At 38.4% G+C, this 25,261-nt stretch overlaps 1 protein-coding gene across 1 annotated transcript in view; it reads left to right on the top strand.

The window, feature by feature from the left end:
- Positions 1–1,236: 1,236 nt before the first annotated feature.
- LOC132934342 (ephrin-B1) overlaps positions 1,237–25,261 on the top strand; it is a 258,070-nt gene continuing 234,045 nt past the window's right edge. The window contains exon 1 of the mRNA XM_061000651.1: positions 1,237–2,089. Coding sequence (XP_060856634.1) covers positions 1,848–2,089 — 242 coding nt within the window. The 5' untranslated portion in view covers positions 1,237–1,847. The remainder of the gene's footprint in view (positions 2,090–25,261) is intronic.

The following is a 25,261-nucleotide window of genomic DNA, read 5'->3' on the forward strand; positions in this document are numbered from 1 at the left end:
TAATATGATAGTTATGATCATTAATGTTAAATAATTGTAATATCTATTTTACATGATTATACAAGATGCTCGTGATGCTTAAGAATTAAAATACCTTAAAACCCGACGTACAACGCACAGATATATTAATGTTCTTACCTTAAAATTTGATATATTTAATCGATTTTATTCAACTCTAATATTATAACTAACAGCGCAAAAAAGATTTTTCTGAACGTTAATTTAGTTAATACTGTTTAGGTACCCACTTGTATGCGATTTTTATTTTTTATTTATTTTTGTAAATTAATTATTTTTATGTTTGCAAGACGAAGAAGACTACTCACGAGTGTGTGACGTCCTCTTAATTGTTGTACAGTATTCAAATATTGTCACGCGGCATTGCTCTGTGTAGCCCACGCGACTTTTCTTCGATCTCGTCTGTCGGATCAGAAATGTTGGCAGAAAAATGCCACTGTAGAAATATCGAATTTGTGACGTCACATATTGTGCTTTGCGACAATTTATCAATGTTTCCTGCGTCGTCCAGACCAATGGACCAGGCGTTCTACGCAAAAACAAAATAATGCACTTGTCTATATTATATTAAAATTATATATTCTTGACTCTCAAAAATCTGATAAAATAGATTGTTTACGCATATTATTTAATGTGCTTAATCCGCTCTTATATATCGTTTGACCGCGATAGCACGATATAAGTATTTGGTTTTTATTTTTTTGAACTAGGTGGTTTTTAAAACGAATTCTAGTCGGCGAACATGACGAACATGGCAACTCTTACTTATTCCGTTGCCGAAGTAATACCTAGTTTTGGAATAATCTCGCGGATATAATCGTAGAGAGGGTGTTTTCACCCACAATTCGGACGCGATACTATCATTGTTATTATTTCAACTAGAGCGATGCGACCGAGATGGGTGTGGGCACCTCGTTATAACAACGACCACAACAATAATAACAACAACAACAACAACAACGACGACGACGACGACGACGATAGAATGTAGCCGTCGTGGAGATGGCGCGTCGGTCGTGGCCCGTCAGGCTGCGCCGGTATCGCCGCCGCCGAGTATCGTCGTCGTGCCGTGGGGTGCCGGGAGAAGCGTCGGTGGTGGTGAGGGTCGAGGGGTTGGTGCGGGGGGAGAGGGGGACGCCGCCGCCGTGTTGGGCACGCGGCGTTGCCGGACCGTTGCGCGTGCGGCGTTCACCGCGAGAACGTTTTTCGCCGTCGACACTCGTCGTCAGTATCGTATCGTCGGCCGTACCGTTTGTGTGTCTGTGCCTGTGCTTTACATTCGCGCGTCCGTCCGCCGTCGTCGGTTTTAAGTCGATTTTTGTTTTGTTTTCGTTGAATTTTGTCGCTCTCAAAGAGTTAAAAAAAAAAATACGTTCGTTTTTTTTTAACGTAACATTTTAATATCAGCTGTCCGCGGGTTCCGTTCGATAGTTTTTTTCGCGCGCCCCGCAGAACCACCGTCGCTGGGACGAGAAACGCGCCCGCACGACATCGTCTTTTCCACATTTCGGGAAACACTATGCTCCGGCCGTGGGCCAACGCCGCAGCCGCGCACGACCGACGTGCCCACTTCGCGGCCGCCGCCGTGCCAACGCGCTGTTAACGACACTCGCGTGGCGTAACGCGTGCAGTAATTCCGTCCGCGGCGGACACGCTCAGGGGATAATCGGCCGAGGAGTACACCTCTCGGGCCCGGCGTGTCTAGTCGTCCCTAGTCGTCGTCTTAACGAGAGCACTTTTTTTTTTGCGCCGACCGCGATTTAATATCGGCCGACCCGACCGACCGATCGACCACCGCCGTCGCATCACCGCCACCGCCTAACCTAACCATGGTTCTGTTCGACAACCTGTTCGGGTTCCCGGGGCTACCGGGCTGCCTGCGATTCTTCTCGCCACCGTCCGCGGCCGCCGGGCGACGGCCCACGTCAGCGACTATGCGCGGCGTGTCGTGCACCAAGATCACGTCGTGCCTCACGCTGGTCCTGCTCATATGCTTCGAGACGGTCCTGCTGTCCACCGTCAGCGATTGCACCAAGTCATTCACCGTGCACTGGAACACGTCGAATTCAATGTGAGTACCCATCAACCAAGGCTAAAACCACCCCCCATCCTAACACGACTCCGACAGCCAGTAAACTCTTCCAAGCCTCTTACCCTCCTACCCCCCCCCCCCCCCCCACAGACACACACACAAACCATCCCCCGGCGGCAAAATAGACCGCACCGAACGCGCGTGTACCCCAGTATATATATAATATACGTATGTATTGTTATTGACTTTGGACAAAAACACTGATGTATTTATTTAGGTGTATTTTTGCACTGGGTACACTGTAGTTGTTTCGGGCCGTCGGTTTAAAATAATATGTTAAAATTTAATATTATTTTGCTCTTTTTGCCATTATATTATTGTATTATAATATTGCCTTTATTATTGTTTATATTAATGCCTAATTGAAATTTGTGTCGCTTATTGTGTTATCATTATTATTATCATTATTATTATCATCGATTTTGCATTGTTTCGTCGCGTTTTTCTCGTGAGAAACACGAAATTATAAGTGTGTGTGTGTGTGTGTACCCATAAATATACGGAAAAAAAATTATAATTTTTTTATCTACCTACCTATTTTAATGCGTATGTGTGTGGTTCCCCCCGCGGGACGAAAACTCGTTTCGATAATGAGCAGTGACAGACGTGATGGAAATATCCGTGATGAAAGAAACATTGAACTTGACGAGAAGAGAGGAGTAGTAGTGAGCTATGGGGTCAGGGCGGTTGGTCCTCTCCTCCCGTCGCTCACGTTCCATCGACGGCGGCGCGTCTAATAGTCCGTGTTTCCTGGATATAAAATATATAATAATACCGTCGGTGGCGTTGAAGGGGGCTGCGACGATTTTTATTTTCGTTTGTTTCTGTTTTCGATTTATTTTTGCGTCACATTGGGCACGTCAAATCAGCCGGTAAAATCGTAAAACGTAGGTGTGTGTAGACGCAAGAGAACCGCGAAGGGTACCTATATATGTACAATAATAATATATTATTTGATAATATTATTAATTATTGCACTCGGCAAAGGGTCGAGGCGACACGAGTGTGTATTTCAGTGCCAACGATCGTTCGATCCGACGGGCATTTTACCGTCGTCGAAAAACTTTTTAAATTAACGGGTGGCCCGACGACTTTAACGTTCGACGACCGCGGCGAGGCGTTCGTAATTTTCGGCGTCGTCGACGATGGGGTAGGACCCTCCGCTAAACTATTAAATAGTTTCGGTAGGACCACCGATTTTTCCAACTCGCCGCGTTATTATTTGAACAATTTCACGTTTGCTTCTAATCGATTGTCGTCGGTGCTTAAATACCGAGAAAGTTGCCAAGTCAAAAGAAAAATATTTTATTTTTCAAATTTTATCTGGGAACCACGAACAGAGACATCTAAAAATTGATTCTTACTTCCATTTAATGTCATACCAAACGAGTCGTTAATCCAAACGTGGTTACCGTGGATCACTATAAAAACTTTACTAGGAAAACAGCATTCTAGTCGTCCTGCCCGTTTTTAAATAGGTTTATTTTTTTTTCTGAACGCACACCACTTGGCTCATGTAATACCTACGTACCTACAAGAATATGTAATACTATTTTCTTTGTCGTCTTCCAAATCGTGTTGAATGACAGACGTGGTAGCTGTCCAAGGCGACACGATTTTTATTATTATTAAAAAACCGAACCTCTTGAAAATAATATTATAATAATAATAATAAATGATAACTTTGCGTTTATTGCTAATTTTATTGTCGACTATCGAGTTATAGGCCAAGATAACGAACTCGATGTAAGTCATCGTTTTTGCCAGATGTGTACCTATGAAGAAAAAAAAACCGAAATGAAATCTGAGAAATGTTAATACGGTTGTTAGTGTATTATTATATCGGCCGCCGGACTGTCGTTTGCTTCGCGGCGAATAGGCACACATCATTTTCTGTAAGACGGTATAGAAATATATATATATGAGAGTCGGTCAATTTGTCACATTTAAAAAACGTCTCGATAAATCATATTATTATTTTAACAATATTTTACAAGACACACAATAATATATTATAATATAGTATGTTAATACACGGTTACCGTGGCCACACACAATAGACACACGTCCGCCACAAACACACGAAGACGCGTGTTTTTTTCTTTCTCTTGAGCGGGCCGATTGCTGCTTTTTTGTTTCAGCGATTTTCGTCACTTTTTAAGAAGCGTTCCCTGCAGCCACTTATCTCGACGCATATAATACTAACATGTGGTGGTGTACACACTTCGGAGTGCGGGTCGCGGGGCGGGGGATGACAAAAGTGAATGTTTTTTGTTGTATTTTTTAATATATAATATAAAGAAATAAACTACCTGCCTGGTAAAAACGGATTTTTAATATTATTATACACATATATATCTATATATTTTATTATTATTTTTTTTTTTCCAACCGATAATAATATTCTCTTCTCGGGGGGCCCCGACCGTAACCGGTTTCGATCCGTCCGCGTGTGTCCGAACGGAGGGAGTTTGTCCGAGTGTGTGTGTGTTAACCTTGGGAATTTGATGAATGTTCATGATTCCTCCGGACGCGCCTCTGCAACGCTGTGTATAAAGAGTTCTCACCGACCGGCGAGCAGGGGAAACAAACGGAGAGGTTTTTTTTTTCCTTTCCACATTTTTTTTCCATTTTTATCTCGTAGCCTCTTCTCGTACCCCCGCCCATCCCCCGGGCAAGCATAATGGATCGATAGCATTTGATAAGACGACCGTGATTTATACGTCCCATGTTCGGGAAGTTCCGTGAGAAAATTTACCGAAAAAAATTGCCACGAGTCGTAGCGTATGTGTCTTACAATACATTTATTCACATATTTATGTACCATTTATATAATATTATGGTCAATAACATTTCTATACCAATAATATTATATTGAAAATTTATCTCGTTGAAACGTTTTTTTTTTTATTCCCGTTTACTATCATTATTACTAATTATTATTATTTTTGTCGTTGAAATACGCCAAACGATTAATGTTTCTATGAAACTCAATAATTGTTCGCAACGTCACACAGACCATTTTTCATATTTATAATATTATACGCCAATAAAGACGATAACGTGCATAATATTATCGCTGTTTTCATTGATGCTGTTTTTTTTCCGTTAATAAAGTTTATGTTTGCTTTATAATCTTATGTATATTTGTTATCTTAAAATATTGTTCTCTCACGCTGGTTCAATTAGAACAATATGACGCATTGTATTTGAATTAAAAACGAAATTATGAGTTTTATGACTAATATTGAAAGCATAATACTGAATGTTTAATATCAACTGTGATTATCGATTTCATATAAATATGAAAAAGGTTCTATTACAAAATAACAACTCTATGAGTGGACTGAATATTTTCCATTGTGAACGATTGTGAAGCAATTAGTATATATTGCATGACAATGATAATTATTTAATTGGTATATACTTTAATTCGCTGCAGATTAAATTATTTATGACATAAAATCCTCTAATCCTCTATCTATAAGTAAATTAGTTTTAGCATTTGATGATGACAGTTATATATTATTGAGCTTACATTTTATATTAATTATCCTACCTATACGTTTACTACGTACATTATTGCCACCGTTGTTATTACTTTTTTAAGTTTTTATTTTTCAAACATAAACATAGGTATATGCCGCTCATTGTTGCATGTTTTTTTTTTCATTCACGCGCAAAACAGTATTTATAATCAATTTAAAGTGTTATCAAACAATCTACACCATTTACACTTACTTGTAGGTATAATATGATACATCCTAGTTAAGACGACATGCACACAATCGTCCGTTAATACTGTGTAATGTTACACCTCCAACCACTATATTCTTAGTTTATGCACCGCATCATCCCGACTTGAACATTAAATAAAAACTTGGTTTCCACTGTTCAAAATAATATATAAAAACTGTAAAATAAAACCGACAAGACATTACATTGTATAAGTATAGGCACTTTGTATAGCAACTGAACTACAGGTATTATATAGTTTGTCATTCTCCCGCGCTTCTTGCGAGGATTATCAGCCGAAGGCCGCCGCGGATAACCGCTCAAATATTATACATATATAATATATTATTATACTCGTTTGTGACATATTGTTATTACCGCGTAAGATAGCAGGTGCATTTTTTGTTATTCATCGCGACAAACGTGGTAGGTCCACGGCTGGAGTTCGGTTATTTTGGACATTAATCAACGACGTTGGCGATTCGAACAATACATGCCAGACTACACGATATAATATTATTATACCGTCTTGGTCATCGTTTTTCCCGCATACACGCGTAAAATATGTATCATGATATTATGGCGGTGGTGGAAAAAATTAAATAAAAGTATATTTTACGCACCACCGCAACGCACTGGCGGGTGAAGGTGACCGAGTGGTCGGTGAGGGGAGGGGAGGGGGTGTAAAATCGGTACTCATATAAATAATATATAAGCGACCAACCCGCCGACCTCGCGTGCACGGTTTTTTAGCGGCCACCGCTTGTTCGTGCCGCTCTCCGCGGGGACGACAATACTCGAGTCTCGGTCGGGGTGTGCGGGTCGCGACGTTGGCGCGTGGGGGTGGTGGTAGGGGTTGGTCGCGCCGCCGGGGGGCAAAAGTGTCAAACCGACGACGACGACGACCCCTTTCTCTCCTCTGCCGCACTCGCCGGTACCGACAACGCTTGCGAGAAGCGCCTCCGACCTACGTGACTTTTTCGTTTCGTTTTTTCTCCCGATTTAATATTATTATTTGTATTATATACACGCGAAATCTTAACGTTGTACGACGGGTAATAACTGCATCATCATGCGTCGCCGTGTGTCGCCTTTGCGTGCGCCACTCCGGAATTGAGCACACTCGGGTACCTATATAATGGCAGATACAACAATTTTGCGCGGGGTTTCGTGTTATATTAATATGTAGGTATATGGTATACCCACTCGGGTAACAGCATCACTCGCTCGAGGAGTCGTAGGTACCGCGAGTGAAAGAGACCGGTAACGAAACGAACCGAAAAAAAGGACGAAAACCGTCCGGAAAAATTCCTCGCGAATACACAAATACAAACGCGTTTGCCGTCGCGTTTTTTTTTTTTTTTTCAACACTCGTTTTTTATACTGCGCCCGGACAAACTCTTTAACGCGCACTCCGTATATTATAGTGAATTATAACGAACATAATATAATATATTATATTATACGTACCCATTATACTGTATTATGCAATATGGTGTTGCGCGGGTCGACACAATACGCGAGCGCGAAGCGTTTTTTTCCTGAAAATAAAAAATACCTCCGCTGTCCACCTATACCGTCGTCGTCGTTACGGGCTACAATACGCTGTGACGTATAACGAATTCTTCGTACGTAAACATTTTTCGAATTTCGTCGTTTAATTTAGGGAATTCGAAACGTCTGTTCGGCCTTTTTTTTTTAATACGGTTTTAAAATAATACATACATATTATATTATATTAGGTTAGTGCTATAATGTGGTACTTACGGGTACTCCGGCGAGATCGTTTATTTGATTTTACGACATGCCTCATCCTACCTATTTAGTAGTACAATATCGTGTACATAATGGTGAACCCCATTATGACTAATTAAAGTGGAATAGGCGAGCGTAGCTGGTATAATATTTTTGGACCGGCAAGAATTTTCCCATCGTCGCATTGACATTTCCAAGTCTTAATGATGTTATTGTACTTTGTGAGAGAAAACGCCAACGAATATTATAGTCACAAACTATTAGGGAAAACGATTTTTTTTCTGTATTAATAATAATTATACGAACGTGTTGTGTCAATTTGTTGTTTTTTTTTTTGTAATACAATGTTTTACTATTTGTATTAAAAAAATATAAATATAAATAATATTTCATTTTAGGGAACATAATTATATTTAATAAAAAAAAAATCAATGGAACACGTCATTTATTATGCATTTTATATTTATTTTCCGACAGCACAAAGAATTTCTTTTATGCATATTTTCTCTAATAAATGTAAATTATTTTTTAAATTCTCGTTTCCGGCACCGGATACGTCTTGCAAAATATAATAATTTTGCAAAACAATTAAATTTGTTGAATTTCCTTGATCGTGCTCTCCTAGTCCGTTTGGTAATAATGCATTGAATTACTCAAAGATTAATGGGCAATGAAATAAATAATGATCAAAACTACAATCGTCGACGATAAAATATATCCATATTTATAACTTTTGGCTGTAATTTTTCTTTCAGTAACACGCAGCAATTTATATTCAAATTAAATGGGACTGAACATAATGTATAAGTCAGTATTATAGTGGTAGTAGTATAATAGTAGTAACATTGCTATATTATACTCCACGATGATAAAATAGTAATGACCCACTGATACGAGATGAGCTGTCAACAGTAATTAAAATCAACGGTTTTTTTCTTTTATTATTAATTAAGATAATAGCTGAGTGTTATGGAGTGTTTAATATTGGCCTCGGCACATATTGCCGGTCGTATAATATGGCTGTCCACACATTGTACATTTTTCAAATTGTTAATTACTCGAAATAAAATTTAAATGCCGATACCATTATTGGTTTTTTTTTTATGAACTTGTGTCCGAACCACTCGAGTGTTCGAGGCTATTAAAAATACTAAAATAGAGATAAACAAAAAGGGATATATGTGGGCAGTAGAGTGAAAAAAATTTAAATAATCGTTTATAATAAATATTAACTTTAAAAAAAAAACGTGTTTACAGACGTTAGTGTAAGACATTAGAAGAAATTATGGACAATGAACAAATCGTCTGGAGACACCTTCACATTAATTTCTGTCTTTATACCAGTCTTTAACGTGTCCCAAGAATATATTTAGTTTGTTTTTTCTTGTCGTTTTTTTTTTAATTATCATTTTTCTTCGAAATTATTTCCGTTTACAAGTTAGAAAACATAATATCGACAATTTCGTTAGTCACTGCTTTATTAGAGTGTATATTGAAGAAATATTGTTTCCCGTTTTGTGATAAATCGTTTCATTTACGTTTCCCAATTTCCGATTGGTTAACGACAATAAAAAATGAAAAAAAAAATTTTAAATAATACTCATCACCTTGACTGATGTACATTTATTTACCTATTCAACACCGGATCAAAGCAAATAAACTGTTTGAAAACAATCTCTTCCGATAGGTACCAAACATAATGTGTATGTTTACACGATCAGTACTTTAAAAAGTGTACCTACCTACAAACATGTTGTATATGAAAAATATATTTGTTCATTATATATTTATGGGTACCTATCGTGCATTTTGTAGGCACGACTACTAATACAATAAATAATAATTGTCATAACATAACCGTGATAAACTGATTAGTACAAATAAACATGGTATCATGCCCGTTTTATTATTTTTGTTGGTTTTGTATGCTGCATGTATGTTTTTATGAAACATTATAATACTATCAATGATAAAGTATAAGGCATTTACATTTTTAAATCTTTAATTAATAGATTATTAATAGCTTGTGATTAAAAACGAGACTTTTCAACGGACTACCGACACTTATACAGTGTCAATATTGATTGATGTTGGAGCTTATTATTTAAACACACAAACGAATATAACGCTGACATTTGCAATCCAGTCGTAAAAAATAAATAAAAAATTTACTAAATAATTAATATTCATTGACGCTGCTCACATTTTAATGCCGTTTAAATAAGTTGTCGACTTATGCTTGATTTATATGCGTTGTAATATACGCATATAATATTAATTATTTTTTTTGTGCGTGTATTTTCTTCAATATTTCAAAATTTCTCGAGAAAATCGCTTATCAGACCATCGTTTTCGAATCACGTTCCCAATGAAATCGCATAAACTGCATTATGCACATGTAAAAATATAAAATAAAATCTACAATATTCGACTCGTCGTCGGGTCTTCCGCCGAACTGCTTTATGTATAAATATATAGGTATAGGTATAGGCACCTATATTCAAATATAATACGTATACACAATTGCCGATGGTGTCAGAAATGAGAAAACATCGAAACGTGCCAGAAATCCGCCGGCATGTAGGTACCTACTGCCTTCGCAAATTATACAAATCACGTAGCGCAACTTGTCTCGAGGGGACAACGGGCAGCGTTGTGTCGAACGTGTATTTTACTTTTCAATCTCGTCGATTGCGGGACGGAAACGCAAACGATACGGCGGCGTACGGTTTATGAAAATATTCATTTAACGCCCAGCGACCATAGAATGTCGTCGATTGCAGTGTGATATTTTAATATCGCTTTTACTATGTGTGCAGATTTTTTTTAAACGCCGCTTCCGTTTCGCCTACAACTTTGATCGTTTTTCACATTATTTCCGATGCGTAATCGACATCCATACAATAATACACGCGAAATTACACAATAATAATAATATTATATTTAATGACGTCGCTGAACCAACTGTAAATAATTACTGCTCTTTCTGCAGCAGTCCCTTGCGACACAAAGCCGTAGCCGTATAACATTTTTTTCGGACGAGGAGGGTGCATTTTTTTTTATTTCGTACTGCAGATGTTAGACGAGGTATTTATAACGAGAAGAAAATGAATTACCTACGTTTTACGTTGTAATATTTGTGTTTATCATCAATACCTACTTTGGTCTGTCTGTAAATATAATGAATATACTTTTATAAATTATTTCTGGTGACGTGGGACCTCCAAAATCCCCCAAAAAGCGACCTTCTGACGATGATTCGTGCCACTTGTTATGCTTGTCACTGGCGCTGCAGCGAATATAAACGGTTGTAAAAACTACAAATGTCCGGACAAGAGTAAAAAAAAAAAAAAACCATTTTTTTTTCCGCGTACCCGATTTTGACTTCTACGTCCCCTCGACGCACCCCTATTTGGATGTTTCTTTTTGGGTCAGCGTGCACTCATCGCGGTGTACGTACGTGGAGGGCGGCGGTAGTCATCGTCGTCGTGTATAGTCTTGTAGAGTAGTCACAAGCAGTAGTTTTGTCTTCCTCTCTCACGCGCGCGCACAGACACACACAAACTCTCACGCACGCACGACCGTCTGACCTCGGGTAACCTCTACCCCTGCGCCCCAGCATACCAGCTGCATACCTGTGCCCAGGTTGTGGTATACATATAATCTGTATGTAGCTTAGCCCCACACACCCGGTATATCAACACATGTACGCCTATATATATATATATGTTATGTAATATATGAATAAACTGTTGAGTGTGCGCTACACACAAACACACTCACACATATTGTATTATGTATACTGTTATTATTTCTTTCTATTTTTCTACTCTATCTTTTACGAGGACCGTCATACGAACAACATTATGGATAGGTACTCTGTGTATAATGCGTGTTGTATATATACTTCTTTTTTTTATATATATACATAGCACCAAGTGTTTGTCGGTGGTGACGGTAGGTGTATACGTATAATCTACTCTCGGCTATAAACAGTCGTTTTGACCATTATAATGTTGTCCATGTACATATATAACAATATGGACCACGAGAGGTTTGTTTGATTTAAAATAGTGTGTTGCGGCGCGTCATTCGGTGGCATCATGCAATGCGAGTGGGTATAATAATAATATGATATTACAAATATTATAATCGAAAACGTGTCGCGTATCCGAACCATGTTGGTGGTCTCCAAAATAATAATAGTAATAATAATAATAATATATACACGGGAAAGTGCCCGATTCGGATTATCGGTAGTTTTTTTTTTTCATCGCTCATGGCGGTGGTGCAGTGACCAGAGGTTTCAAAAGAATCAGAAAAAACGGTCTAGGCAGACATAACGGTTTGTTATATGTATATAGGTAGGTATTCATATTTCGTTTTAGTCGGATTTTGCACCGTCGGCGAAAAATCAACGTCGAATATGACGGAGGGACACATAAACGGTTTTCTCAGAACCATTCGAAAACGTGGTCATGTCAGAGTACGCGGTATCAAATTAATGTTTTCCGGTCCCAAATTGTATTCAAAATTTCCAATGCATGACAAATATTAATTGAGAAAATATCGATTTTTTACATTCGCCTTGTCATTCGTACACTTCTGCGTTTATGAGGGCGATGAAAAATGTATACGACCATTAAACCATATCCGACTGTCGTTTCATCCAGCTATTGTTATATTATGTTCATTGTAGATCGCGAGTAATAATTATTTGTAAAAATATCGTCAAAAAATAATATAGCCTTTCAAAGAAAAGTTAATTAATTTTAAATACATATTTATTCTTAAAACATCTTTTGTATGTGGGGTTAGTTTCATTTTATTATTTTATTAATTGTTGACCCCTTTGTAAGTGGGATCTTTCGGCTCCTGGGATGTTTTATATCTTGCCGTAATCCTCTTGGAGGGAGTTACGCCCTAATATTTCCGTCACGGCGAGTTTCTCACGGAATGGTTGCATTATTATTATTAATTGGACGTCATAAAAATATACTATATATACCTATTATACTATAAAAATTTTTTTTTTTGAAAACATTTTATCGCCGGGATCAAGATTAATTATTATCGTCTCCTTCCATAATCACCATTATAGCTTAATACCTAGGGTACAGCATTTTTTATTTTTTAATAAAAATATAATAATATCTATATTTTTAATTTGTGATTATGGCGAGTATATAAACGTTTTCAAAAAAATAATATATTCATGTATATAAATATAAATTTTCCACAGTAATATACTCGAAAATGTATGCCCATCACAACATATTTTCCAACTGTTCAAAGTTAATTTATATTGATCATTTCAAACAAATAAAAATTAGGTTATGTTTGGTGATCACACATATATTATAAGAGCTCGGCCTAAGTCACGATTAAAAAATCAAACCACAAACAACTTAAAAACATTTCTGATGAAAAAGAAAAATGCGTGTGTTCTATCAGTTAGGTACACCAAATTCCATTAATTATATAGCATTATAGCCTATATATAGGTATGCGCAAGTCTACTCGATCAACTTTGGACGATGATTTTTTTTTGTTTAAAACCGGATATTTTTTCCACGGCATGATTCATGGCCGATCGACATTGTCTCAGTTAATGATTTTTAATGACTGACGAATTATTTTCTCTTAAATTACGTTATTTTTAAACGTCGTACACTCATAGGTTATGTAGGTACTAATAATACAGGATATGATATATATAGTATGTCGTACTCGTTGTCATGGGTACAATATCACTGTCGTAATACAATTAGTTTCACAAAAAGTGTCACGAAAACTAGAGTTAACTTAAGAAAACTTAGCGTTCCCGAGTATTGTCGTTTCTTTAAAGATATTGTATTTAGTCATAAATGCCTAGGGTAGTCGTAGCCGATGCAATAAAATAAAATAAAATTGAATTTTTATCCGTCTACTCTGTCTGGGTGGGTTTTGAAAATAAATTAATTCCATTGACCCGCTTGGCTCCGCTTTGAAAATGTCCGGGTCGTCATCCTGGTAGGTACTCATCAAAATGTAAACTTCGTTAGGTAAATATACTTTAGTTGGAACTTAAAACGCCCGACGATATTTAACCACAATTCGAACGTTTTAATACGCAGTTAATTACGTTTTATACGGCGGCCGCATGACTTTTATACGCCGTCGCATTTAACGGATTGCGTCCATTAATGTGATTACTCGCGAGAAAACCTTTACAATCTTTTACCGACCAGAGTTGTTTTGGAAATTAAAACGAGAAGAGTTTTCGGGGCCACCTGTAAGCCGAATAAAATAACGCACACGATAGAATTTCAGATTGTCCGCAGTCGTTGGCTGCGCAGCTCTGATCGACGACGCTTGGGGTCAGTAAAAAATACAAGAAAAAGTATACCATACCAATATATTAAACGAGCAGCGGTGGCGGCATTGTATACGGAATTAATCGTTTGTCTTTTGTAGCATTTTTCTTATTGTGATATGAAACGCCAAAAATACGTTTACCTACAACCTATAGGTACAAATAATATGCACTTTATGTAGCTCATCCGAAATACATCATTAACTACAATTAACATCGGACAACAGGTAGGTCGCGGTATATGTACATAGTCCTACGCGTGTATACCTATACAAAATGATCTTCGGATATCCGGCTGTTAACCGCCGGATCTCGTATCTTGTGTCTATTCTTTTTTTTCCACGGGATTTTGGGTTTCTGACAAGTCACGGGTTTGGTTTTTTTTTTTTTCGAGGAGTGGATGCATTTCGGTCGGAAGCCTTTAATTAGCCCCGATATGGGTGCGGGGGGGAGGGGAATTGGAGGGGTTGGGAAACTCGTGATGAAAATGAAAAATTAAACGTTACTGAAAATAAAACCACGGTAATAATTATAATAGGCCTGCTGCGGATACGGCGTGCTCCTTTCTCGCCTCCGTGTAGCGTGCCGAGCTTAATATTATAGCTAATCGACCGTTTAAACGTCGTACTTCCGCTCTGTTTGTTATTGTGTTATAATATAGTTGTAGGCATATATATATATACAATAAAGCGGCGCGCAACAACAATGTTTAACCTTTAACGATCGGGTCTCATTTTGTCGACCGGCGCGCGTGGACAGCGAAGACGGATTCGGGGACCCTGGAGCACCATTAACGCGGCCGATAAACACTGCGCGTACAACGGCGTCACGTGCACCGGACGTGGAAATATACAATAGTACAATATCTGCAGGTATATTAATAATAGTAATGACGATATACAGAAACGTCGGTCAAAAAATATGAAGCGGAAACCGAAAACGACGACGGTCAAGTCGGGGCGGCGACGCGTTCGTTGTAGTCTTCTGCCGTCGCGATGATCTTGTGCGGCGGGCGCAGCGAGCTCGATCAGCCGGTCGAGCGGGGGGGGGGGGGGGGGGGGGGAGCGCGAACTGGGAAAAAAAAATCGAATTATGTGAAACATTTTACTCCGGGGGCGAGCGCGAAATTAATTACGTTAAGTGATGTTACATGTGACGATTTCGCGGAGGGGCGGCACGACGGTGGTTTCGTTACACGGGGACGCGCGGCCGTAGGGTGTATTTTATTTCTCAGTATTTACTCTACGGTAATCCCCGGAAAGTTTCGTCAAAAACTCGGAATACATTAAAACGTTAGTTTATATTTACCTAAAACAAATCTCTGAAAATAAAAACAAACACTGTAACACACATTATACGATATACATTATACATTTATAATATATACCTACCGTGTACAGGGTGATTTTTTCAACGGCAGGCAATTTCCATAATATTATAAACGGCGAGAGGATGCGAATACAACAATAGAAGTACAGGTCGTCAGTACGTGTGTTAAATAGGATTCAAATTTCCGATTTGATTATCCGTTTTTACTCGCGGGAAGTAAATATATGAATTATTATGATAAAAACGTCCACCTTTACAAACACATCCTGTATCCGGGCAATGCCGCTGTTTTAAAAATGCAAAACTCTCAGAGATATCACTGTTACCAATTAAATATTTTTCAATTCATCACGTTGTGCCTCTTCGATCAGTTTAATTTGTGTAGGTACCTATGTATAAACCGCTTCGGAAAACCATGCCTATTAAATCCGTTGTATTTGTACAAAAAAAAAAAATTCCCATAATGTTTGTATACAAAAGGTCCAGTTTTTTCTTTATTTGTTAAAATGCTTAGCTCATCGGGGAAGAAAGATTATTATTTAATACTAAAGTGATAATATACACAAAACGTGTTTTGGACAAGAGTTCATTAACAATCTGGGTCCTGCAATTTTTACTCTTTGCCAATATACGTGAAAAGAAATATTTTAAATGTATAAATTATGTTTTATTTAATGAAATAAGTCAATGATTATGTTTATGATTCGGTATTACAAAATCTATTATAAGAAAATTTGTATATTTTTTCTTTTTTTTAATATTATGTTTACTATCATTTATTTGATTATGTATAGTTCAATTTAATCATATATTGTGTTCCCTCGCCACCTCAAGCATAGCTTAAAGGTGTAGGTAAATAATTGTTATTATTTTCTTTGATAGTTTGTATAATTTTGTGTTAATCAAATCTTCTTAAATGAAAAAATCGGTTTCGATTATAATGTAATAATATGTAGTTCGCGTGCATTAAAAAAAGCCATAACACCGATCAACACATAATTAATTCAACTCTCGCTTTTCACATTTTTATATTTACATAGACGTACTGATATACCCGAGCGATAATCTTCTGAGGAAAGCGTTTAGTTTGCCAATAACAAACAAGTTCGAGAGCCCGGGGCTGCGTATATTTACGACGGACTACGATGCTTTTGTGTTTTTTTTTCGTTTTTTATGCATTCGAGAACTGTAACGTTTACAGATCGGTTGGCATAGCGATAGCAGTATATTATAATATTGCATTATTGTGTACGAGTAAAGGTGTGTATTGTTGTATGGGCAATATGGGTAGGTACGAAAAATTTGTCGCGCGTAAAAAGACGGCGATAACTGCATAACAATAATATATAACCACCCGACGGAAACCTCCTCCACCCGTCTACCGCTGCCCAGCAGGACCGCAGGTGCTCGAAAACCCCCCACACAATACAAATAAAACGTTTTGTTCGAAAATTCCGACTCTTTTTCGCGGTACGGTGGCTGTACAACGCGAGTGCTTCGCGGGGGTGGGGATCAAAACGAACATAAATCCTAAGGTGTGTCCGTCTACCGGTATTGTGTTATCGTCCCGCGGCAGCAGTATATAGTGACCTCCATCCACCACCCCCGCGGAGGCGACCGGTAAGGACCTCGCAGTTTTCGTCGGGCCCGTTATACATTATGATATGTTATAGACTATAGCTGCTGCCGTCGCGTATTACACCTTTCATACCGGGTAACATAATCGTCCCTGCGAACCCGAAAACCGGTTTTAACGGACGGGCTAAATCATATAATGTGTTGGTACTTACACACGCAACGGCCGCGTGTGATAATATAATATTATATCGTCTACGCGGGTGTCGGCGGGCTCGTTTTTTCTTCTCCCCCATTTCCATTATTTTCTCTGGCGTTTCGTGTATATCATAATAATATACCCACTACACATCATACGTGCGCACATAATTTTTATCGTGACGACGACGCGGATGACGACTATTTTCACATATTTTTTTTTTTTTGTCTGACTTCCTCGCACTGCACGCACACAATATTATAATATGCGTATGCTCTGCACACTTATCTCACTCAGGTGTGTGCGCTTGCACGGCATAGGACGTACCTATAATATGTTATAAAATGTTGTACCGCATTGCAAGCATATAGAACGCGTAATAATAATAATAATAATAATATAGTATACGGACATAATATTATATACACTGCACACGGGTATACGCGGGCAGGGGTGACTGCACACACGGTTATGGTATACCTATTCGTCTACCATCATGCAGTCCGTCTCTGTGTACGCGAACGTCCCATACACCTATATTACAATGTACGTGTGCAGCTGCACGCACGCGCGTTTAATGCATGCGCTGTGCACCGGTGCATGATGCACTCGCCGCGGAGGCGACCGTGTACATTATTATTAAATGCACGAAACTATAAGGAGAATTTTTTTTCGCCTTTCCCCGTTTAATATTCTTTTTTTTTCCTACCCCGTTTTTGCCCGCGTCAGTCGCGAAAAGAGGCGGATCGCGTTTTAGGCGTGGCCAAAAGGCGCGCACCTCGCCGCCGCCTATGCGACCGCCACCGCCGCCGACCGGAACTGCTGCGTGCAACGAACGCATTACGCGCGCGTATACGCACCGTGATTAACTCGGCGTGCGAGTGTGCGCGAACATCCGCCCCTCCGCGCCGTGCACGGATGGGTGTGCGGGGCGCGCGGCGTACCTCCATATACTCACACACGTCGTCTCTCCACGTTTCCAATTAAAATTATTATAACGCACACGCACGTACACGCACGCACGCGCGCCCGCCGCGAGAGCCGACACACACTCTCGCGGGTGTCTCGGTATGTGCAGAGCTACCGTGGGTTTGCGCGCGAAGGGCAAGTGCGTCGGGTACAAGTGTCTCCGCCCGCCACCGCCGCCTCGTCGAACGTTTGACGCGGGTCGCGAGCCGGAGCCGTTGGTATGGCGGACGAGAGTAGGGGTGGGTACGGCGTGGAGCGAAAATTATTTTTTGAAATTTCGCTTTTTTTTCTTTGCGTAGGGTTGCCATTTGTTAAAAATTGTGATCAATTATAGCAATAACTACCTCCTCCTCCCAACCCATCGCTCGAATTAAAGTCACAACTCGCAAGGCTATAACGGTCATTATAAACGTGCAACTCACAGTTTGTCGGAGAATGAATTGAATAAGAAATACAAAACGACACGCACCCTCTGGTACACCCCGCCGTGCCTACCACCTCCCCCTCCCATATGCTAAAGGGATAAATAAAAATAAATTTTCAATTTTTTTATTATTGATCTAAAATAAACTTTGGCTGCTGCACAAATCACACATCATAAAAATATTTCCTATGGTAAAAATATTTAAAAAAAGTTGCGTAAATAATTAGGAAATATTTTAGTTATATTATTTGGCTAAAAAGTTTGTATTTGGAAAATATTTTATAAAAAACATTGACAAAACATTTTAATCATTTATTTTCAAAAACATTTTCAAGGAAACTTTATAAGAATATTTAGTCAACATTTTTATTCAATTATATATAGTACAATATTTTTTATCACGATAAGTAAATATTTATACAATATTATTTGTCAAAAATTTAATATTCAAGCATTTCAAAATATTCAAAAAATATTATCATTTCCCAAATGCTATGTGGGAAGTAATGTTATTTATAATATACGATATTTTGATTAGGATATAAGTTTTTTCTTTTGAATTAAACTAGGTATATAATTTGGTTTTTATTAGGATTAACTTGGGTCTTGGTGCTGCATCTAAGGTGTTGAGTATTTTGCATTCTTCGCGAGTTTCTCTTTGTACCTATATACTTGCGACATTCCGTCTGTAGGTGTTTGATCGTTAGTGTTACTCCACAGGTTTCTCATATAAGTGGATCTTTTTTTGACATAAGAAAACCAATATATTATGGTCTATTAAGTATTTTTTTTCTTTTTAATTCATAGTTCTGACAATAATTTATTCTGTTTTTGATGTTCCTTCGTTTGTTATTATTTTTATGCCAGTTGAATGTACTATATGCCAATCGATTTCGATAAATTCATAATATTTTGTTTTAAATAATATTATATGACTTTACCGATCACAGCTCACAAATATTAATACACAGAACTCACTTTTAGAAACCTGTACTTTTTCACGTCCCGGCAGGGATTTAATAGACTTATGGACCGTATGCTACCGGTGGTGTCCCGACAAAATTGTGAGGAATATATTATATAAGAACATTTGTGGACGAAAACCGAGCAAAGTTTCCGGAAAGAAAACTGTCCGACCCAGAAGTCATACGGCAGACGAGAAGCTCGATTAGCTGTTCTAAAGTACGCACGCAATCGTTATGTCTGTATACGTCTCGTGTTTTCGGTCATCTCACCTGAGTCCGACATTCGTTAATATTATTATTATTATTATCATCATCATCATCATCACACGATTTATAATCGAACTCGCCGCAGCGCCGTTTCCAAACATTGTTGCGGTTACGCTATTATATATTATATTAGTATTATATTGTGCGCGGTAGGATTTTGACAATCCGTCGTAAATCAACACGAAAACTAATTTTGAACGGTTCGAAATCGAAGAGGCGGCCCGTGAAATATATACGTACACGCTCGTATTATACGACTGCATAGGTTATAATAAGCGCGGACTGCAAAAAGGTTTTTCGTGTATGCAGCGAGAGAAACCGGGTTGGACACAAAAGTCATTCGATCATATTATTATTATTATTATTATTACTATTATAATAAATATATAAATGAATCCGTTTAATTATCGCCCCGGGCCCACACTAACAAGCCATTCTAATCACACCATTTTTTTTTCACGAAATGAAATATATTCAAATGTGGGACGACGCCGCGCCGGTCATTCGTTCCGAACGCGTATCACATCTGCCGTATAACATTAATAATCATAATTTTATTACTATCAAACGTGTATTATACCTACTACGCGTGCACTGGCGGAAAAAAACGGGTGTGTGAGACACAGACACGGCGAGAGAGAGAGAGAGAGAGAGAGAGAGAGAGAGAAAGAGCCATAGTGATAGACAGAGTGAAAAGCATTCTGCGTACACCACAGCGGTTAGACGAAATTTAATACATTTTGTAGTTTGCTCAGGCTTCTTCTAGTAATTCAATAACTCAATAGGTAGGTAAACATACGACTCAATCAGAGAGGTTTCAATTGGGTCGAGTGTTTACACTTTTACGTACAATTTTTTAAGCTGTACAATCGTTTTCTTTACATATATATATCGCCGTCCGTCGCCGCTTTGACCCGTTTCCGGTACACGTACCAACGGCGCAGGAAAATGTGTTTGCAGTAGGCACAACCATCATGATCACATTATTATTATTATTATTCTCATCATTATGATCGTTTATTATGGTAATCGATGTTACTTTTTTGACAAATATTTCGATCGGGGCAACGCAGTGGGTATATACTTTTGTATACCTTGTTCTCATTGTGTTATAATGGTTTTGTATCCGTCTATATACTCTGCAGCCGTTTGTATATACGACATTCCAGGAGTAGCAGCTGGTCATAACGTGAACGACAACCAATTCCCTTTTAACAATATTCCGTTCGTTAAATTGCGTCCAACGCACTTCGTTGGAATTGAAATATGTTTTTGAAGAAAAATGCTCGGCGGTATTTAATTTATACAATTGATTTTTTTCTCTCTTGCGCTGCGCTGTTGTAGTCGTGTTTCTATATAATATAATGTTATACTTTATTATATAGGTAAAACCGACGACGGTGATAAACGAGCTTTAAATTTCGTATTATATTATAGTTTTTTTTTTTATTATTATTATCGCCCGGTCGCGATGCAACGACGACGCGCGTATATAATATACCTATAACAATATCATGTCTGCTATATACTTATATATATATATATATGATATGATGCGCACGGTTGTGGGTATACACGAAAAAAAACTTAAAACGACCGTGTGTACGCTGTGGTCGGTGGAATCCAGACCGATATAATAACCGATTCGTAATGAAGGTGTCCGTTCCCCTGTCATCTGTTTGCCCGGATAGTTTCCCGCGATCAAATCGTCTCTCCGCGTACATAATACGGTGTTTAAGGCGATCGCGCACAGCGATATATCCCATAATTTACGTCGTCGTCGTCGTCGTCGTCGTCGCAGTTCGTACACAAACACACGCGGACACGTAGTGGGACGTATAATTATATTTCCTTTCCTACAACAATAATAATTCCCGTGCGAGACATAACGATATTTTCTTTTTGAAAACACGATCCGAGCGTATGATAATAATTAACGGTTACCTGCCCAGATTTGTTATTTTTTTTTTTCCGACGGAATTCATATCGCGAGGCACGGCGAAGAAACACATCTCTAGCTCGTTGTCCGCCCGCCGTCACAACCCATTGTGTCGAATCACACACATCACTTGTACGATATAGTACTACAATACGAGTCGTATACAACTTATAATATTATATTATGTACGCGCGTGTTATATAATAATAATATTACGTTGCGTGGTCGACGGGCTCGATATGTATATATTTCTGGACCTTTTCCGTTTAGTGTCTATATGCGGACAGACGGGCTGACAGACGGACGGACGGACATCGGCGGCATACCACCTCGTACTTACGACTGTGCGTATAGCCAACCCCGAGACGACCCCGATGGGCGCGGTAGAAGTTATGTGGGTGCGGGGGAATAATGGTGGGGCGGGGGTGGCCAACGGTTTTTTGATCGATCACCATTACACACGTTATTTCATATTATTATGTGCGTATCATAATAATTCCACGACGATATTATAATGCATCTGTTATACTTCAAACGCGCGATAGAGAGGAGGAGAAGGGGCAGATCGAATTAGTCAACGTTATACCTGTGCATAGGTTATAATATAAACTGCTGTTTGTATATATAGGTACCTTCCATATATAATATTATTATTATTATTATTATTATACATATAGCAACAGGCTTCGTCCTCGCTGCTATATATTATATAGTTATAGCTGTTAGTTAATGAATTATTATTTATATTATTATATAGTACACGTGTATACACACTAGATAGGTACCCGCCCCGGAGAGAAGGCATATATTTTATGTTTAATAGAGTTCGTATATAGGTTCACTATACCTACTTGTATTTTACGCGATATATTTTAATCATTTCTTATCTCGTCACTCCGCAGTGTTTTCTAACGTAAACTCGTTAATAATAATAATAATATATGATTGTGGGGGGGGGGGGCACCTACCACGTGAACAAGCCGTATCATGTTTTACCGATAGGTATTTCCTAACACGGTGTACGAATTTTCTCTTTTTACGACGGTTTACAAATGGCGTGATCTGTACCAGTATAATAACGGCCCCGCGATTACGTCCCAGCCGATACGGTCGGTGTGCGAGAAGAAAAAAAAAATAATATACATAATAATTGAAATAAAACGAGTGCCGCACGTATTATACACTGCACACGCACACACACTAAATAATATATATAATATGTATAAAGGCAACGTACAACGACTGCCGCGCATAAAGCACTATGGTCGCGGCTGGTGTCGGCAGTTGATTGGCGTGTTCAACACCATTAAACGGGGCCAAAACAACCGTGTACAGATATTGTTATATTATTAAGTCTAACCCACCCAAATAATATGTATTATCAAAAAAAAAACAAAACAAAATAAATCCGCAGCGCGTTATAACGGCGCGCTATATATATATATATAGTAGGTCTATATATATATGTATATAATATATAGGTATATGCGCGCACGTATTATTATGTAATACAGGTACGGTGTATACTATACATCGGCGCCCTTAATGGAAAACGGCATGTACTTTTGGCAACGAGGGGAGGTTACCGTGGGGTAGCCCGGCACTCTCCACCCCCCCGCCGACGATTCCGCCGGTATCTAGATTAGAGTTAAAACTCTGCGCGGCGATAATCGTATAATAATAATTATATATACGTCCGACTTCGTATATAACGGTGCTCTGGCCATTATCGGATTAACATCAGCAAACAAAGAGTGGAAATTGTTAAAAACAAGTTGTGCGTTATATTTTGTGCGCACGCACACGGACACACATACATATACCGCGTCGGACGACGAACATATTATATATTATACATAGGTACACGTATCTATATATATATAGGGGAAACGGGCGAGTATATAATAAGTGTGCGGCGTGAGTGTATAATATACAGTCGGCTGATTGAAAATTTGAATAATTTGCCGCTTACGCCGCACTCATATATATATATTATAAACATTTTAAGCGTGCGTTGCTCGTGTCCAGAAACGCCCGTGAACTTTTGTAAGGGTATACGAGTATATAATATATGTGTTTATATATATATATATATATATATATAAATTTAGGTGCCTGTTTATTATAATTATCGTTTTCGACTGTGATGAAAGGGTTGATAATGGACTTTTGGCATTTTCACGATAGATTGAAAAGGTTAATTGTTATGGTGCGCGGCGCACAGGTATATACGCACGTCCGATTTGTGAATGTCATACCGTCGTGGCCGCATAATATATAGAACATAATATTATTACAGTTGAGTCCCGTGGACCCAAATTTACTAGCAATTCAGCCCGACGAATAACGTAATTGAGTTTAAAAAAAAAAATACACAATATATCAAACAAATTATAGTAGCTATCAATCGTTAAACAAAATTGGACCCATAAGGATAATACATTATAAAACGGAATTCTGCAGCTTTAAATATAGTTCCAGAACTCAGACTAAAGTACTAAACATGTGTAACTCTTATCCACGCCCCATAACCTGCTTTTGCGCATCATGCATAAAAAATGTAAATTAATATTATATTATATCGATAAATCGATACCTGCAATGATTCTATAATATGTTTAAGACGTATATATAATATTATCTCGATTGGTTGTTGTAAATTACATTACAATACATATATATATATATATGTATGACAGCAGCTGTGCGTTCCGGCGGAAGTCATTGAGATCGATGCGGCGTAATATACGTATGAAATGTGTGAATAAGACTTGCGGAAATCGAATCGTTCCTCTTAAGTTTTTCGGTATTGGCGAATCGCATTCGTGTGTGCGGAAGACCCGCAAGTAATTTTCCGGGTTGATGAGTTTACTTGAAATACAATATCTATCACTTTAACGCTTCCTCTCTAACGTTCTGCTGTACAAACAAAATTAACCACATTCGGTCTACCGTTGATGTATAGTATTAACGATACGAATCCGTGGAAATGATGTATGGAAAAAAAAAATTTACCGGCGGTGGGTTATTAAAAAAACTGCGTATTACGCGATGGATGGAAACGTGACGTATATAATGTATGGATGTATTTCGCTTCAAACGTCTCCGGATCGAAGTACGAACGAAATTCGCCTTAATATAATATTATTACCATCATAATATATGTAATTACAATATCCGATGTGCACTACGAAACCGGACGGCGGAAGGAGATTGGTGGCGGGCACGCAAGCGGTCGTTACGAACAGCGTTCGTTTTTGTTTCGTCGTATAATTATTATTGTAGTCTTATGATTATTGCGAAGACCGACGCGTGGTAATTCGCCAAAAATATTCCAACACGATCGACGGACGACGGGCGTTGTAGTTGTTGGTGGGATGAATATACGTTCATCAATCGAAAAGTTTGCTACGAAAAAAAAAAAATGTATATTTACCTACCTACCTATATACGTCTGTATTTACCTGTACTAGCGTCCGGATGAAAACGAAAAGAATTTACGATTCATGACGTCGAGTGTGTAATATAATAATACGACTGTATACACACGAAGGAGAAGCACGTGAAACGGACCACTGGTGTATGTAGTATCGAAGGAGAAGACTGTGATGAAGTAGAAGAAGGAGAAGAAGCAGAAGA

This window comes from Metopolophium dirhodum, chromosome 1 (genome assembly GCF_019925205.1).
Source record: "Metopolophium dirhodum isolate CAU chromosome 1, ASM1992520v1, whole genome shotgun sequence".
NCBI classification, from domain to species: Eukaryota; Metazoa; Arthropoda; class Insecta; order Hemiptera; family Aphididae; genus Metopolophium; species Metopolophium dirhodum.